The following is a 17,261-nucleotide window of genomic DNA, read 5'->3' on the forward strand; positions in this document are numbered from 1 at the left end:
CTACCAGATTTTTAACTGCATTGTCTGTAATCTTTGTGATAAATAAGGAAATAACTCACCTTCGCATTACATTCATTGTCCCGATCACAATAAAATATATAGAAAATACAAAAAAAGAAACCTTCTCTCTCATCATCAACACCCCCAGCGCCCAATTACCCACTTGGTTTTCTCTGAGAATCCCAAACAACCAATCAGAATCCATCAAAATTCATCTTCATAACCCGTTCTCAGATAAACCCTCGTTTCATTCCACTCAAAGTACACACACTCTCCGAGCAAACCTCAACCTCATGCCTACACTCCTTTCGCCTTTTGTTGTCTTCCTCTCTTTCTACGTGTCATTTTCTCACACCATTAATCCTACAACTCAGATTTTTTCATTTCACTCAAATATATATCGGAACTTCAAGAAAAACAGAGAGAAGGGCACGGATACAACAATAAACCTTCTGCCATTGTTATTGAGCTTCAAAAGCTCAACTATAGAGCTTAATTCATACATCCAACCCCACTTTACCTATCCTTTTATCTATTTTCAAAAAAATAGCGGAATTTACAAAGCGATTTGCTGTATATAAATGGCATCATCTTTGATTTCAACACCATTTACATTACCCACAACCAAATCCGATCAATTATCTTCAATCTCTCAAAAACACTACTTTCTCCACTCATTTCTACCAAAAAAATCTTCATCGCATTTACCCAATTCAAGAACACCACACAGTTTGGGTGTGAAATGTGCTGTTGTCGGGAACGGCCTTTTCACCCAAACGACACAGGAAGTCCGTCGGATCGTACCTGAAAACAAGCAAGGCCTCCCGACTGTTAAAATCGTGTATGTGGTGTTGGAAGCCCAGTACCAGTCGTCACTTTCAGCTGCAGTCAGGACTCTGAACAGCAGCAACAAGTTTGCTTCGTATGAGGTGGTGGGTTACCTGGTGGAAGAGCTTAGAGACGAAAATAACTACAAGAGCTTCTGTTTAGACCTTGAAGATGCAAACATCTTCATCGGGTCGTTGATTTTTGTGGAGGAATTGGCGTTGAAAGTGAAGGATGCGGTGGAGAAACAGAGGGACAGGATGGATGCGGTGCTGGTGTTCCCTTCGATGCCTGAGGTTATGAGGCTGAACAAATTGGGATCGTTCAGTATGTCTCAACTGGGGCAATCAAAAAGCCCCTTCTTCCAGCTTTTTAAGAACAAGAAGAAGTCATCGGCGGGGTTTTCTGATCAGATGCTGAAGCTGGTGAGGACGTTGCCAAAGGTGTTGAAGTATCTGCCGAGTGATAAAGCTCAGGATGCGAGGCTTTATATCCTGAGTCTGCAGTTTTGGCTTGGTGGGTCCCCTGATAATTTGGTGAATTTTGTGAAGATGATTTCGGGGTCTTACGTTCCGGCTTTGAAAGGGATGAAGATTGGGTATTCGGATCCGGTAATGTTCTTGGACAGCGGAATCTGGCATCCATTGGCTCCATGTATGTATGAAGACGTGAAGGAGTATTTGAATTGGTATGATACAAGAAGGGATACAAATGAGAAGCTAAAGAACCCGAATGCTCCTGTCGTTGGATTGGTTTTGCAGAGGAGTCATATCGTGACAGGAGACGACAGCCATTATGTGGCTGTCATCATGGAACTGGAGGCAAAAGGTGCAAAGGTGATTCCTCTTTTCGCGGGTGGGCTTGACTTCTCGGGTCCCATCGAGAAGTATCTGATCGACCCGATCACAAAGAAGCCGTTTGTGAATTCGGTGGTGTCGCTGACTGGGTTTGCATTGGTGGGAGGGCCCGCAAAGCAAGATCATCCAAGGGCCATCGAGGTGCTGATGAAGCTGGATGTGCCGTACATCGTGGCGTTGCCTCTTGTGTTCCAGACGACTGAGGAATGGCTGAACAGCACTTTGGGTCTTCACCCGATTCAGGTGGCTTTGCAGGTTGCTCTTCCAGAACTTGACGGAGGAATGGAGCCGATTGTTTTCTCAGGACGAGACCCACGAACCGGTAAATCCCATGCCCTTCACAAGAGGGTGGAGCAGCTCTGCACCAGAGCAGTCAGATGGGCAGAACTGAAGAGGAAAACAAAGGTTCCTACTTACTTTTTTTTTCTCTCTCTCTCTCTCTCTCATCACATATGCCTTGTGGTGCTTTTCTTTTAATAATAAACAGAGAAGTATGAATGAAGTTAAAAAAAAAAAAAAAAAAAAAAAAAACTTAATTTTGATGTAAAACTTGAATGCAGACTGAGAAGAGGGTGGCCATCACGGTGTTCAGTTTCCCACCAGACAAAGGCAATGTGGGATCCGCTGCATACCTGAATGTGTTTGCGTCCATTTTCTCTGTGCTTCAAGACCTGAAAAAAGATGGTTACAATGTGGAAGGCCTTCCAGAGACTTCTCAAGAGTTGATTGAAGAGATTCTTCACGACAAAGAGGCTCAGTTCAGCAGTCCAAATCTGAATGTTGCATACAAAATGGGAGTGAGAGAGTATCAGCAGCTGACTCCGTATGCCACTGCCTTGGAGGAGAACTGGGGAAAGCCTCCAGGGAACTTGAATTCTGATGGGGAGAATCTCTTGGTTTATGGGAAAGCATACGGAAACATATTCATCGGAGTCCAGCCCACTTTTGGGTACGAGGGTGATCCCATGAGGCTGCTTTTCTCAAAATCAGCAAGCCCACATCACGGATTTGCAGCTTATTACACTTATGTTGAGAAGATCTTCAAAGCCGATGCTGTTCTTCATTTTGGAACCCACGGATCCCTAGAATTCATGCCTGGGAAGCAGGTCGGGATGAGTGATGCTTGTTTTCCCGACAGTCTTATAGGGAACATCCCGAATGTCTACTATTATGCAGCTAACAATCCTTCAGAAGCCACCATTGCCAAGAGAAGAAGCTACGCCAACACCATAAGCTACCTGACTCCACCTGCTGAGAATGCTGGTCTTTACAAGGGTCTGAAGCAGCTGAGCGAGTTGATTGCATCGTATCAGTCTCTCAAAGACACGGGCCGTGGTCAGCAGATCGTGAGCTCCATCATCAGTACAGCCAAGCAATGCAATCTTGATAAAGATGTGGATCTTCCTGAAGAAGGTGTGGAGATTTCAAGCAAAGAACGCGATCTTGTTGTTGGAAAGGTGTACTCCAAGATCATGGAGATCGAGTCGAGGCTGCTACCATGTGGGCTTCATGTGATCGGTGAGCCTCCGACAGCCATGGAGGCTGTTGCCACTCTGGTCAACATTGCCGCCTTGGACCGACCGGAAGAAGGGATCTCCTCTCTTCCATCGATACTGGCGGAGACGGTTGGTAGAGAGATAGAAGATATTTACAGAAGCAGTGATAAAGGAATCTTGAAAGATGTGGAGCTGTTGAAGCAGATCACAGAGGTGTCTCGTGGGGCCGTTGATGCTTTTGTGCAGCGGAGCACCAACAGCAAGGGTCAGGTGGTTGATGTGTCTGGTAAATTAAGTACATTCCTTGGGTTTGGTCTGAATGAGCCTTGGATTCAGTATTTGTCTGAAACCAAGTTCTACAGAGCCGACAGGGACAAGCTGAGGGTTCTGTTCCAGTTCTTGGGCGATTGTTTGAAGCTCATTGTGGCTGACAACGAGTTGGGCAGCTTGAAACAGGCTTTGGAAGGAAAGTATGTGGAGCCGGGTCCAGGAGGCGACCCGATCCGGAACCCGAAAGTGCTGCCCACGGGAAAGAACATTCATGCGTTGGACCCACAAGCAATCCCGACAACAGCAGCCATGCAGAGTGCAATGGTGGTGGTGGACAGGCTGCTGGAGAGGCAGAAGGCGGACAACGGAGGAAAGTATCCGGAGACGGTTGCATTGGTGTTGTGGGGGACGGACAACATCAAGACTTACGGGGAGTCTCTCGGTCAGGTGCTATGGATGATCGGTTGTAGGCCGGTTGCAGACTCACTGGGACGAGTCAACCGGGTTGAGCCTGTGAGTCTTGAAGAGCTCGGAAGGCCAAGAATCGATGTCGTTGTCAACTGCTCGGGAGTCTTCAGGGATCTGTTCATCAACCAGGTACCAAATCGATTTCTTTGTCAAATGCTTTTTTTCATTTTCCAGGTGTCTCTTGATTAACACTATATATATGTTATGTATGTTGTTACAGATGAACCTGCTGGACAGGGCAGTGAAGATGGTGGCTGAGCTGGATGAGCCGCTGGACCAAAACTATGTTCGGAAACACGCACTGGAACAAGCGGAGGCTCTTGGGGTGGATGTGAGAGAAGCTGCAACTCGAATCTTCTCAAATGCATCCGGATCCTACTCATCAAATGTAAATCTTGCAGTTGAGAACTCATCATGGAACGATGAGAAGCAGCTTCAAGACATGTATTTGAGCAGAAAGTCGTTTGCATTTGACAGCGACACTCCTGGTGCTGGAATGGAAGAGAAACGACAAGTGTTTGAGATGGCGTTGAGTACGGCCGAAGCAACATTCCAAAACCTGGATTCGTCTGAGATCTCTCTGACAGATGTCAGTCATTACTTTGACTCCGACCCCACCAACCTTGTTGGGAGCCTACGGAAGGACGGGAAGAAACCAAACGCGTACATTGCAGACACCACCACGGCTAACGCTCAGGTGCGGACCCTCTCGGAGACGGTCCGTTTGGACGCAAGGACAAAGCTGTTGAACCCGAAATGGTACGAAGGGATGCTGTCGAGTGGTTATGAGGGTGTCCGTGAGATTGAGAAGCGGCTCACAAACACGGTGGGGTGGAGTGCAACTTCAGGGCAGGTGGATAACTGGGTGTATGAAGAGGCCAACACCACCTTCATTCAAGATGAGGAGATGTTGAACAGGCTCATGAACACAAACCCCAACTCCTTCAGGAAGTTGGTGCAGACCTTCTTGGAGGCCAATGGGAGAGGCTACTGGGACACTACGGAGGATAATATTGAGAAGTTAAAGCAGTTGTACTCAGAGGTTGAAGATAAGATTGAGGGTGTCGATCGGTAATTTATAGTTATGTGATATTTATAACCTTGTCATTTGTTTCCTTTTCCCCAAAACTGTAAACATTTTGATCGCTCATGGGGACTACTCTCATTGTATTCTATACTTTCAGGATTCTGATTCACCAAAATTTCAATGTAAATTTTAGGAGTTTATTATGAATTCATCAAATATAGGGCATGATTTACTTGCAAGAAAATTACCTTTAAGTTAGCAAAGAACGACTCCCAGCTATAAGGAACTCTGGTGAACAAGTTTCACTTGGACATTTCCTCGAACAGCTTGTGTGCATTCTTGCCGCATTTGCACATGGTGTGATATATAAATCTGGCCATTCCAGCCAAACAGCGAATGGTCCTCTCCTCCATCTCTTAGAGCTTCTAATGGCGAATAACCTCATGCTGTGATACTGACAATGACTGCTTTATAACTCTTAAAACCAATAAATGAGGTCTTGATGTTTTTCACAATAGGGAGTAATGAGTGGGAAGCAAGTTGGAACTTGGAAATTCTTTAGCTTTACTTGCCGGTAATCTTTACATGAACAAGATCGATGCAAGTAGGCCTAATATATCAACGAAAGCTTACTAATAAAAGATTTCCAGGTAACAAGTTTTCTCTTTTAACATTTCCTCGAAACGTGAGCATGTACTACTAACAAACCGTTATCAATGCCTAGTTCCTATTCAATTATTATTAAACTGAATATTCAATTATTATTAAACTAGATGTAATAACAGTGGATTATACGGGTTTATTAAAAATAAATTTTAATATTAATATATAAATATAAAATATTTTATAATGTAATACTTTACATAACATAATGTAATTTTCTGAAAATTTACAAAAAAAAAAATTAAATCGTTTGAAATATTTATGAGAATTTATTATCAAATTTTTAGAATGATTTTATTTCGTTATTATACTCATTACAATTTTATGGAACTTTAATTTAAGAAAATGAAAATTTTTTAAAATTCTCACAAAATGATAAATGTTAAAATGAAGGAGAATATAACATGTGGTAAAAAAAAAACTTCATTTATTAAAGAGGATAAACATTAAATATTATACCAGTTATATTTTTATCATTTAATTTAGTAGAAATATTTAAAAGAATAAATAGTAAGATGATATTTAATTTCTCCTCAATTTAAAAATCATTTTTGTAAAAAAAACTTTTTGATGGGTGATTTTTTCCAAAAGAAATTTTTTTAAATGTGTGTATAAGGGTAAAAGTCTAACTTTTCAATTTAAAAGTCATAAAAGTTACAAAAATATAGGATTTTGTAACTTTTAAAAAAAAAAAAACTTTTCATTCTTAACCAAATGTTGTTTTGAAAAAACTTTTCTATTTTCCAAACAGATTTTAGGATTTTTTTTTACTTTTTGAAAAAGTTATTTCAAAAAATAATCCAAACAGCTTCTTAGTGGGATCTATGATATTAATTACTTTGGATTTGTGTTAACATTAATTAACAATACAACTTCCTTTGAAACCACAAACATCAAAATAGGGATTTAACATCATTTTAGACTTTTAATGGTAGCATTCAACCAATCTCTAAAATTGTGGTTTTTAGAGCATATGGTATGGGCAACGAGAAATTGTATTTTTGCTGATGTAACATCTCATAACATGGTCATAACACCATGAACACCATTTCCCCTTTGGTGTTATGGCATATCTTGTTGACGTTATGACATATTGAAATGGGAACATTGATTGGCTGCACATTTGTTCTCTCTTTATTTTTCTCTTATTAACCTCTTCATAACACCATGAACATCATTTCTCCCTTGGTGTTATACGGTGTTTTAACACCACCTCAACAGACTCATACCTAATGCTCTTAAAGCTTCTCCAACCACACCATAATGGTGATTATTCACATCATTTTAGCAATTGCATTCCAACCAACATCTAAAATGATGGTTTATAGAGGATTTCATATTTGGTCTCTATATTTGGTGTTAAAAAGAAGCTAACACAAAAAGAATGTGATTTTTGAAGGTTGATCGGAGTAAAAATGACATTTAAAATGGTGCTTTAGAGATCCATAGCAGTTGGCCTTAGGATTATATTTTGACCGTTGTACGAAATTAGCTACACGAAATTAGTTTGGAAAATGATTAGTGTTTAGTGAAAAAGTTAGTGACAAATCAAAAAGACTAAAATGCATGCACAAAAGCATTTCCGATCTGTAAACTTTATGGGATTAATGAAAGACGTATGAGTCGGCTAGGTGACTCAGCTCAACAAACAATGTCGTTGCTTAGCTTTGCCGACGTCTCTCTCCTCATCTCATTCCCAAGGCAACTTTTTTTTTTCTTTTTTCTATTTATTTTTTTAACTTTTATCCTATATAAATTCCAAACAATCGTACTTCTTTAATTAACATACGACATCTCATCGATGCTTTGGATGAGAACTGCAAGATGTATGTGCAAGAGAGACCCTTGTTTTTCTCTCTTTTGTTCTCTATGATAGTTGCAAATCTTACATAACACACTAAATGAAAATAAGTTGAGCATTATATATATATATATATATATATATATATATATATATATATATATATATATATATATATATATATATATATATATATATATATATATATATATATATGCTTATAGGTTTGGGTTTACTAATGGGCTAAAATACCTAACAATAAATCCACCACTAACAGGCTTGAATTGTCTCTATGGGCATCAGAGAATTGTCTTACCGCATATCATGGTCAATACAAGTGAGGTAATCATGTATACATGGGGTTCACGTAATACTTAAAAGGAGCGGCCTCACAAGAGCAGTGGATCTAGCATGCCTTCTTTGGTTCTCCTAGTTCGCTTGATGCGTCAATGTTCTTAACAAGTCACATCTATTCAACAACATCTACGAAAAAATTGCACAAGATTCTTCGTTGAAGCGTCATACAAGTACGATTATTATCTGGTTAATGGGATCCATATTGAGTATGTTGTATTTGTTAAAACATTGTCATATCCAAATGATACTAAACGGAAAAAATAGGAAAGCAAAAGAAAGAGCTAGGAAGAATGTGAAACGAGTCTTTTGAGCCCTTAAGAACTGTTGGCAAATACTGAAACATCTGATACTTTTTTTGGTGAAACTTGAAGATGTAATGTATATGTACAAACAAAACAAAAGTGTTCAACAAAGATCGATGACAAACAATACATAGCAAGAAGAGCGGAGATACATAATAACGAAACACATCACAACGTTTATAAAGACTTGACGGGGCATATTTATGGAGTTGAGTGTAGGTATAGGCGTAGCTATGTATGTATGAAGGTGGAGGTAGAATCAATGTGTGTGGATATATGGGATGAGGAAGGGTGGATTGTGTAGGGGTTGGGCATTGACATGTGGGTATAAGTGTGGTGGTGGAGCAGGGTTTGTATGTGGATGTGAGGGTGGCATGGGTGTAGCCATGTGGGTGAGGATAGGGTTGTATGGGTGGGATGTTGAAGAGATGTGGGTATATGTATCGGAGTTGGGCATTGACATGTGGGTATAGGTGTGGTAGTGGGGCAGAGTTTGTATATGGATGTGGGGGTGACATGGGTGTGGCAATGTGGATGAGGATAAGGTTGTATGGATAGAGTGCAAAAAGATGATTATAATTTGTTTCATTTGATAAATTATAACTAAAATAAAAAGGAACTAGATTTTTTTGTCCTTTTAATAAAATCTAAAATCTTTGCCCTAAACCAAAGACAGATTGACATATAAATGCATTATTTAATTGAATTTAAATAATTCAAATTCCTTTGATTTTGTCACCCAAACACAATTTCTATTGGAATTTACATATTTCCTTCAAGCACGTCATTTAATGGAATTTAAAAAAATTCAGATTCCTTTGATTTTGTCACCCAAATACAATTTTTACTGGAATTTACATTCCAATTCTTTCAAATTCCTTCAAAACCCATCAACCAAACACAGTTTGAGCGGGCACCAAACCGAAACAAAGTGTTTGAGTAATGCTGTTCGCAAGCAGTAGGAAACAAGTTGTAGATTTTTTTACTTAACCTGTATGAATAGTTGAATACCAATGTACAAATTAGGTTTGCCTTAAACAATCTGTACTAAATTCAGGAAGAAATGAAACAAGAAACAAAATCTTGGGACATCAAGATTTTACTTCTTTTTTCCACCTCCTCCTTCCACCCTATAAATTTTACACAAAATCTCCAACAGTCCACATCAAGAAAATCTACAAAAGGTTCACATTCATCTATGGAAAGAATGATACAAAAAATGCAGCCATTTCCAACAGGGGTATTAAAAGTTCTCTTTAAACCAACTCCATTAATAAAGGGTCACCTGCTGCCATTATTCTGATGAGCTTTATAAATTCTTGCTCACTTGACACACTCCATGGATGAACTGCAGCTGCTTCAGGAGAATAATAACTCAAAGAAGCATTTGAAGGTACTTCTTGCTTATACACCATTGTGCTAAACACAGAGTCAAAATTCTCAGTGGAATCCATTGCTAAAAAGAACATGGGAATGGCAACCTTCTGATGAATATCAAGATTTCCCACAAGATTTACAAGATCTTTGAAGTCATTGACTAGTCTTCGGGGAACATAAAACACCTCAGAGCTGCAAATTGTGAGGCTTGAATCATGGCTACTCATATGCTTCTTGTAACTAACTTGGAAATGAACAGGCATTGAGCTCACAACTTTCTTCACCATTTCTCCTTGTTTTCCATACCAGTCTTGATTACCATTGAATGAAACAGTGCTCCAAGATTTTGAAACCTAAGAAGGTGTAATAGAGAGAAATGGAAGTAAGATACTATATTAAACAAATAAATAAAAGTAAAACATGACACTTTAAATCATACCTTATCTGTTATCCAGAGCTTAGTCTTATCAGCTTGGACTAAGTTCCAGTAATTAAGAACTGTGTTATCCTGGAGAAATAAAAATCCTTCTGCACTTGAAAACCTATCAAACAATTTTGGAAGATGCCTGCGATAAAAAAAAAAGAAAATTTTAGAAAAAAGGAAATTTATTATTTTAATAATAAATTTGTAATCATATTTAATATGTTTGTTATTTATGAAATTAAAGAAAGGGTGGTAGGCCAACCTAACTGTAGGATATTTTAATTAAAAAAAAAAAAAGGAATATGAACAGTCACATCAATAAGTTACAGAAAAGATGGTCCAACAAATGTTCAATTATCTATGAATGCATCAAGGCAACCACTTTGAATACAGTGGATGATTGAAATTGAGATCACACCTACCGATATCATCAATAATTGAATACTTGAAAACAAATTCTTTTTTATGATTTTTGTCATTCTACACAAAGTTACGATTTCTATTTTCCAGTAAAAATGAAAATACAATTTGGTGAATGTTTTATTTTTTGAATAAAAATAAAAGATGAATAGTTAAGAAGAATTCGTACTTGTATTGGTGATCTAAGTGGCCCTGTTCAACAGCAAGTTGAGGGTTCTTGTTTTCTGACAAGATAACCACAGCCTTGAATATCCTTCCATACAGCAATCTCCATTCAAGTGCAGTTCTTTCAACAGGTCCATTACAGAACATAATAAGAACAACATTTCCAAAATTCTTTCTCCATTTAATCAAATTCCCTATTTCATAATTCACTGTTCCAGTTTCCTCAACTCCAAGATGAACAGATGGCAGCTTTTGAGGTACAAAATCCTTTCGATCTCCATGACCAATGGATGCTCTTGGCCTATGCAGTTCAAGTGTCATTAATCGAGGTTGCAAATACCCTACACCAATCAAATCTTGAATCCAAGCAGCTGTGAACTTTAGATCTTTTTCAGTCCAAAATCCTTCTTCAGCCATGGCGTAACTCAATTCCATTATCTTTTCAAACAATCTGTGTTTATCTGATTTCCAAGATACCAAGAACTTAATCAAACGACCCACGTTTACATGAAGATCTTTCTCTTCTGCAAATGGGTATGCTTCAATTCTATCGTATCTATGTACAGTTGGAGGGTAGACAACAACATACCCACCAATTTCCCATAAAAGTCTCTGTGCCCAGTAACCTCTTAACACATCAGAAGCCATTGAACTTATGGAAACAGGGAGCATTAACCCCCAAAAAGCTGAATAATGGTGTAATGTGTTGAAAGAATTCATGGGTACCATTGTTCCTTGAGGGAATGCCACCTTTGGGGCATGCTCATCGAATCGAATATCAAAAGGCTCAAGATTGGGTTTCCTAGTAAAGTAGAAAACTGAATCAACATCAGGTAAGCCATTGGAAATACCTTGTTGGATAAACTGCTTCCCACCAAAGACTTCAGTGTAATACTCTTCACGCTCAATTTCACCTACATTCTCTAATGGCAATCCCCTCGGCCAAACAGATCTTTGACCAAAATGAATGTAAGGATTGACAACAGTTCTATTCGGGTTTTCATGAGTGTATTGTAATATAACCTCTTGTCTGGCACTCTCACCCACTAATTCAACATCAAAATGCTTACCAATGTCGTCATCAATCACTTCCCCTCTATCATCAGCATCGAATATCTTTTTTGCACCATGTTGGATCGCGAACAAATAGCCAACATTTTTTCTAACATATGAATCATAAGGCAAAAAATCAACAATTCTAAACCCTAATTTAGCTTGATCTTCAAGTGACAAATAAATAGCACCTTTAAGATTCCAATCACTTGGAGTCTTGGAGTTTCCCACAGCCAGAACTTGCCACCCTTTGATCTTCAACAGCTTTTTAAACGAATCCGTGGGATAATCCGATACCGAAACAACAATCCATTGCTCTGATCTGAAATTTGAGTAAGGGGTAGTCTTATCGGGGATGGGTGAAATTGAGTTGTAATTGATTTGAGGGAAATGGATGGTTTCGAGTTGTTGAGTTTGTGACTGGAAGCAGAGGAGAGCGGCGGAGTCCCCGACGTTACGGAGGAAGAAGAGAGCAGCGACGGTTGAGATTAGGAGGCCAATTGTGACGATTTTGTAAAGATTTTCGGAGAACCATGTGGAGAAATCAAGGGATTTGGATGGAGAGAATCGATTTGGGCGAATGGTTGTTGGTAGTGAAGATGATTTGGGGTTCTGGGGTTTGGAGTCGCGCTCTTTCTGGACCAACATTGGATCAAATCCCACGCCCATACACTCGCAAAGTCAAATTGAAAGATGAGAGTTGAATTCAGAAGTGTCTCATTTATGATTTGGAAATCACACAGCAGTGTGTGTATATGAGCAAAAGAGGGAGGGAGGAAGGAGCAGGTGAGCAAGGCTAGTTGCAACCGACAGCTGATGTTTGATTTCTTTACTAAAATTCTTCAATGTAACTTCAAGTTAACGGCTGCTATTTTGGTGGATTTGGTGACAGTGGGGTCAAAATTACTAGCAATAACACGTGGAAACTCTAAATATCATAAAAAAAAATCTTTTTAAATTTGAATCATTTTTGGTCCCAAATGATTTCATAAGGTTTTGGTTTCAAATGGATTTTGGTTATATATAGAAATAAATTTAAATAGTATTTCCATCGAAATAAAAGGTAACAGCCAAAAAGTTGGGTGGTTAACTTTATTTAAAAAAAAAACAAAAAAACCTTTATTAAAACTAGAAAACCCTAAATTAACTTTATTATACTGATCGGTACGGACCCGTTAAATGCGTTTTAACCGATGTAGAGACACCTTAACGGTGTTGTAATGCCCCTCGACACCGCCCCCGGCCGGCATTAAGGTAAGTCTCATTACTTTCTAACTAAAACTCATTCACACCATTCTTTTTTTCTCTATATTTTATAAAATTTTAATACTTCTACAAAAAAATGGATATGTTCGACCTGTCTAACGATGATGATGATATCTTCGTCACTATGATGTACGAGTATTGCATGAACGTGCTACTACAACCAGATCCAAATCATCTAGTAACAAGATGTGCGATGTTAAACATAAATCGCGAAGAAGGACACCAACGTCTAGTTCGTGATTATTTTGCGGATGCTTGTATCTACCAGCCAAACAATTTCAAAAGAAGGTTTCGTTTGCGAAAAATGTGTTTGTACGGATAGCCAACGCCTTGGAAAGCATATATCATTTTTTTTCATTTTTTGTATTTTCTAAATGTAGGTTTTAGATAACATAAATACATTTCTTACCTGTTAAATATATGTTTAGGTATAATTATGTTTAGGTATAATTTTTTTTCAAATGAGATATGATACTAGAGGTAGACGTTGATTCACATGGTTGCATAAATATGTTGCGGCAATTAAGTTGATGGCTATGGGGGAGTTGTCTGATTCTATTGACGATTATATGAGAATGTCTAATAGAACTACAAAAGAAAGTTTGTATAGATTGGCAATAGGTATTGTTGAAACATTTTGTGACAATTATTTGCAGAAACATTCGTTGAATGGTATGCAACAACTATAGATATTTAAGGATATACCTTGATATCCTTGCCTTATCTTACTCTCCTTGATTATTGGATTCATTGATTCATCTATTCAATGCATTCCATATTTCCATGTATGCCTTCTCGATTAGTGTATATTCCTGGGTATATCTCAAGTATTTATATGCCGACTTGTAACTCTGATACACAATAAGAACTGTTACATTTATATGGTATTTGAGCCCCCCACTCTAACGAGTCTCTTTGATTCGATCCTCTCCTTCACAACCCTAATCAGCCGCCTCTTATGGCTTCCTCCTCTAACACTATCATTCAAATCACAATCGCCGATCACTTTTCGATCAAACTCACCACAACTATTTTCCAGTATGGCATAAACAAGATCAATCAACCCTAATTGGCCTTGATCTAGAAAACTTCATCACTAGCGATCTCACACCAACCAAAACGATAACTGATAAAGACACCATCACAACAAATCCAGTATACACAATATGGTATCGCCAAGATCATATCATCTTCAACACAAATCTTGGAAGCTGCTCCGATGCCATTCAACCAATCATCAATTCCGCCACCATTGCCAAGGAAGCTTGGGATCGATTAAGCAAGAGTTATGTCGGTCAATCTCGTTCCCGAATCATCTCACTCAAATATAGACTTGTTAAGAATCCTAAAGGAAATCGCTCAGTCACTAAATTTCTCAATGATATGAGACTTATCTACGATAAGCTTGCGCTCGTATAAAGCCCTATTCATGCAGAAGACCTCTTGGTCCACATACTTAGCCAACTCGAAGAAGAGTATGGACCAACTACTACTACTCTAAAGGTTCACGAAACCTCTATTTCATTTGCATAATTATTCGACAAACTTGTCGACTTTGAAAGATACCTCAAGGAAACTGAGGTTGTTGTTGCTCTCATCATTGTCATTGCCAACTTCTCCTAGTGCTAATTTGGACGGTTCAACAATCGTTCGTCAAATGAATCTTCCTTCCGTCCTAACCGATCCACTACTGAAAATCAGTCGCAAAACAATCGATCCAACCACAACTATAACAGCAACAATCGTTCCTCATCATTCTGTCACTTTTACACTATATCTGGTCACGAGACCCGAGACTGCTGAAAACTCACTCGCTTCCTAAAATACTACCACATCACCAACCATGTCACCCACCACAACCCAGTTGTCAATGTCATTCCTCTAATCAAACTTCCACATCCACTCTTGCTCTATGGACATTTGACAGTGGAGCCTCTCGTCACCTTACCTCTTATTGATCCGCTCTTCACAAAGTATCCGAATATGGTGGATCGAATGAAATTCTTCTAGGCGATGGTACCACTCTCTCTATCTCTCATATTGGTCTTGCTAATCTTCCCACTTCATCTCGTTTCCTATCCTTATCTAAGGTTTTTTGTGTTCCTCGTCTTTGTAAAAATCTTATATATGTTGCTAAATTATGTCGTACTAACCAAGTTTCTATTGAATTCTTTCTTTTGCATTTTCTCATGAAGGATATGTGCACGGGGCGCCTTTAATTCGCGGGGAGAACATGAATGATGTATACTATACCAACCCATCCTTGAAGCAGCAATGCAACAACCTTTAAAGCATCTCTTCTTGATTATCATCACACACTCGTTCATCAATCTACTCACATTTTAAAACATCTTGTTAAAGACTTAGATCTTAGTTTCAAATCCTCTTTGCAATTTAATTTTCATTGTGCTTCATACTCCATTAATAAAAGTCACAAATTTCCTTTTGGTAAAAACTCTTTTGTTGCAACAAAACCTTTACTGTTCATTTATTCGGATGTATGGGGTCCTGTGCAACAATTCATTGATGGTTTTGCCTATTATGTGGTGTTTGTTGATTACTACTCAAATACATATGGCTTTATCCAATCAAATATAAATCCGGTGTTGACAAACTATTTCCATAATTCAAAACCTTGGTTGAAATATATTTTAATACATCCATTATCTTTATGTTTACTGATAATGACTGGGAGTATCACACTCCCATTCCTATATTTAAATCCATGGGCATCTCTCATTATACCACTCCATCGCACACACCCGCACAAAATGACATAATTAAACGCCACCATCGCCACATTGTTGAAACCGGACTCACTCTCTTACACTTTGCAGGTCTTCCCCTACGTTTTTGCTATCATGCATTCCAAACAGCTGTTCACCTCATCAACCGCACCAATTCTAAACTCCCAAAGCCCATTTGATCTTATGTATGGCCGTCACCCGAACAACAAGAAACTTAAACCCTTCGGATGCCTTTGCTACCCATGGCTCTGTCCCTATTCCACCTAAAAACTTTATCCTAGATCTCCCCCTTACATTTTCTTAGGTTACTCAACTGCGAAGTCGGCTTATAGGTGCTTTCATCCTGAAACTCGCCGACTCCATCACTCTCGCCATGTTGAGTTTAGTACACATATCTTCCCTCACAAAAATTCATCATTGCCAAATTTCTCTCTACTCATTGTGGAGGAATTCTTTACCACTAATACAAGAAAGACAAGTTTTTTCGGGTATGATTGGAAGCATTGATTACACGCATTGGAAATAGATAAATTTTCTCGTGGCATGGAAAGGTCGGTATGCAATTGGTCATCATGAAATAACTGAAGTAATAGTAACTCCTGCTACTCAACAATTGCAAAACCTTTCAACTCCAGGAGCCTCGGTCAAATACAAAGGTAAAGGAAAGGATATCGAGAATATTAGTCTGATGAAGTTGTTGAAATAGTCTGTGTAACAACAAAAAATTTCAACACAATTTAAACTTTTCAAAAACAATTCATTTTAATAACGTTATTACAAAAAGGTTTTCAATACATTTATTATCAGAGTATTCCCAGAATCATGCTATAAACATAAACACGAGGAGCGGTACAATCACGCCTTCGCCTTGCTACGGTCTCCGGAAGAACCTGAAAAACATTTAAACCACAAATGTAAGCCCGAAAGCTTAGTGAGATACCCCCAAAATACCAACCACATATACACCCTTCCAAGCTACGACCTTCCGGTCCAAAACATATTGCCTTCCGTCCCATAACATATTGCCTTCCGGACCATAACATAAATAGCATACATAACATAACAGAACATAGAATAGCCATGCATATCGGTTCTACTGTGTGACTGGTCCGCCGTATCGGCCCAACTCGGCGAGTCAGGTCAACTGTAAGTTGACTTTGACCAGAAGAGTTGTTTTTGACCAGAAGAGTTGACCTTGACCAGGAGAGTTGACTTTAGCCAGGGGTAAAATAGTTATTTTACCCCAATGCAGTTATTAGTTTTTTGATTGAGTGTATTTGTGGAATTGTAGCCGGGGAGATACCGAAGTAGCAGCAGATAACTTCCAGAGCCATACACTCAGCAGCCAGATCACGAGGTGAGTTTCCTTTCAGTAGCAACAGGTCTAAGGCCACAATGTCGGCCCATATAGCTAGTAGTAGTTTTCGGACTTTGGTCCGATGCAGATTTTATTATGTTTGATGCCTTCGTGGCTCAGACAGGATTTATGTGTTATGTGTTCCGGGTTACAGCCCGATGCAGTATGCAGTTTATGTGTTCATGCTAATTGATATGTTTATGCTATGCTATGTTCAGTAGTTCCGGACTTCTGTCCGATGCAGTTAGTTCCGGACTTCGGTCTGATGCAGTTAGTTCCGGATTTCGGTCCGATGCAGGAGGCAAGGCCTCAGTAGTTCCGGACTTCGGTTCGATGCAGAGGGCAAGGCCCTGGTTAGTTCCAGACTTCGGTCCGCTGCAGTTTCC

General features: G+C 38.9%; 2 protein-coding genes across 2 annotated transcripts; one reads left to right on the forward strand and one right to left on the reverse strand.

Annotated features, from left to right (window-relative positions):
- Window positions 1-353: 353 nt before the first annotated feature.
- On the forward strand, window positions 354-5,159 carry LOC145015646 (magnesium-chelatase subunit ChlH, chloroplastic). Its single transcript, XM_078974117.1, has 3 exons — window positions 354-2,087; window positions 2,243-4,045; window positions 4,137-5,159. The coding sequence occupies exons 1-3, from the start codon at window positions 582-584 to the stop codon at window positions 4,989-4,991; spliced, it is 4,164 nt and encodes a 1,387-aa protein (XP_078830243.1). The 5' UTR covers window positions 354-581; the 3' UTR covers window positions 4,992-5,159.
- A 3,866-nt stretch (window positions 5,160-9,025) lies between these two features.
- LOC145014841 (transmembrane protein, putative (DUF288)) lies at window positions 9,026-12,347 on the reverse strand. Its single transcript, XM_078973275.1, has 3 exons — window positions 10,457-12,347; window positions 9,883-10,009; window positions 9,026-9,796 (listed from the first exon to the last, which is right to left on the reverse strand). Exons 1-3 carry the CDS (start codon window positions 12,172-12,174, stop codon window positions 9,323-9,325), a joined length of 2,319 nt encoding a protein of 772 aa, XP_078829401.1. The 5' UTR covers window positions 12,175-12,347; the 3' UTR covers window positions 9,026-9,322.
- Between the last annotated feature and the right edge of the window lie 4,914 nt (window positions 12,348-17,261).

The sequence above is a fragment of the Lactuca saligna genome, chromosome 9, assembly GCF_052625555.1.
Source record: "Lactuca saligna cultivar CGN05327 chromosome 9, ASM5262555v1, whole genome shotgun sequence".
In the NCBI taxonomy this organism is placed as follows: Eukaryota; Viridiplantae; Streptophyta; class Magnoliopsida; order Asterales; family Asteraceae; genus Lactuca; species Lactuca saligna.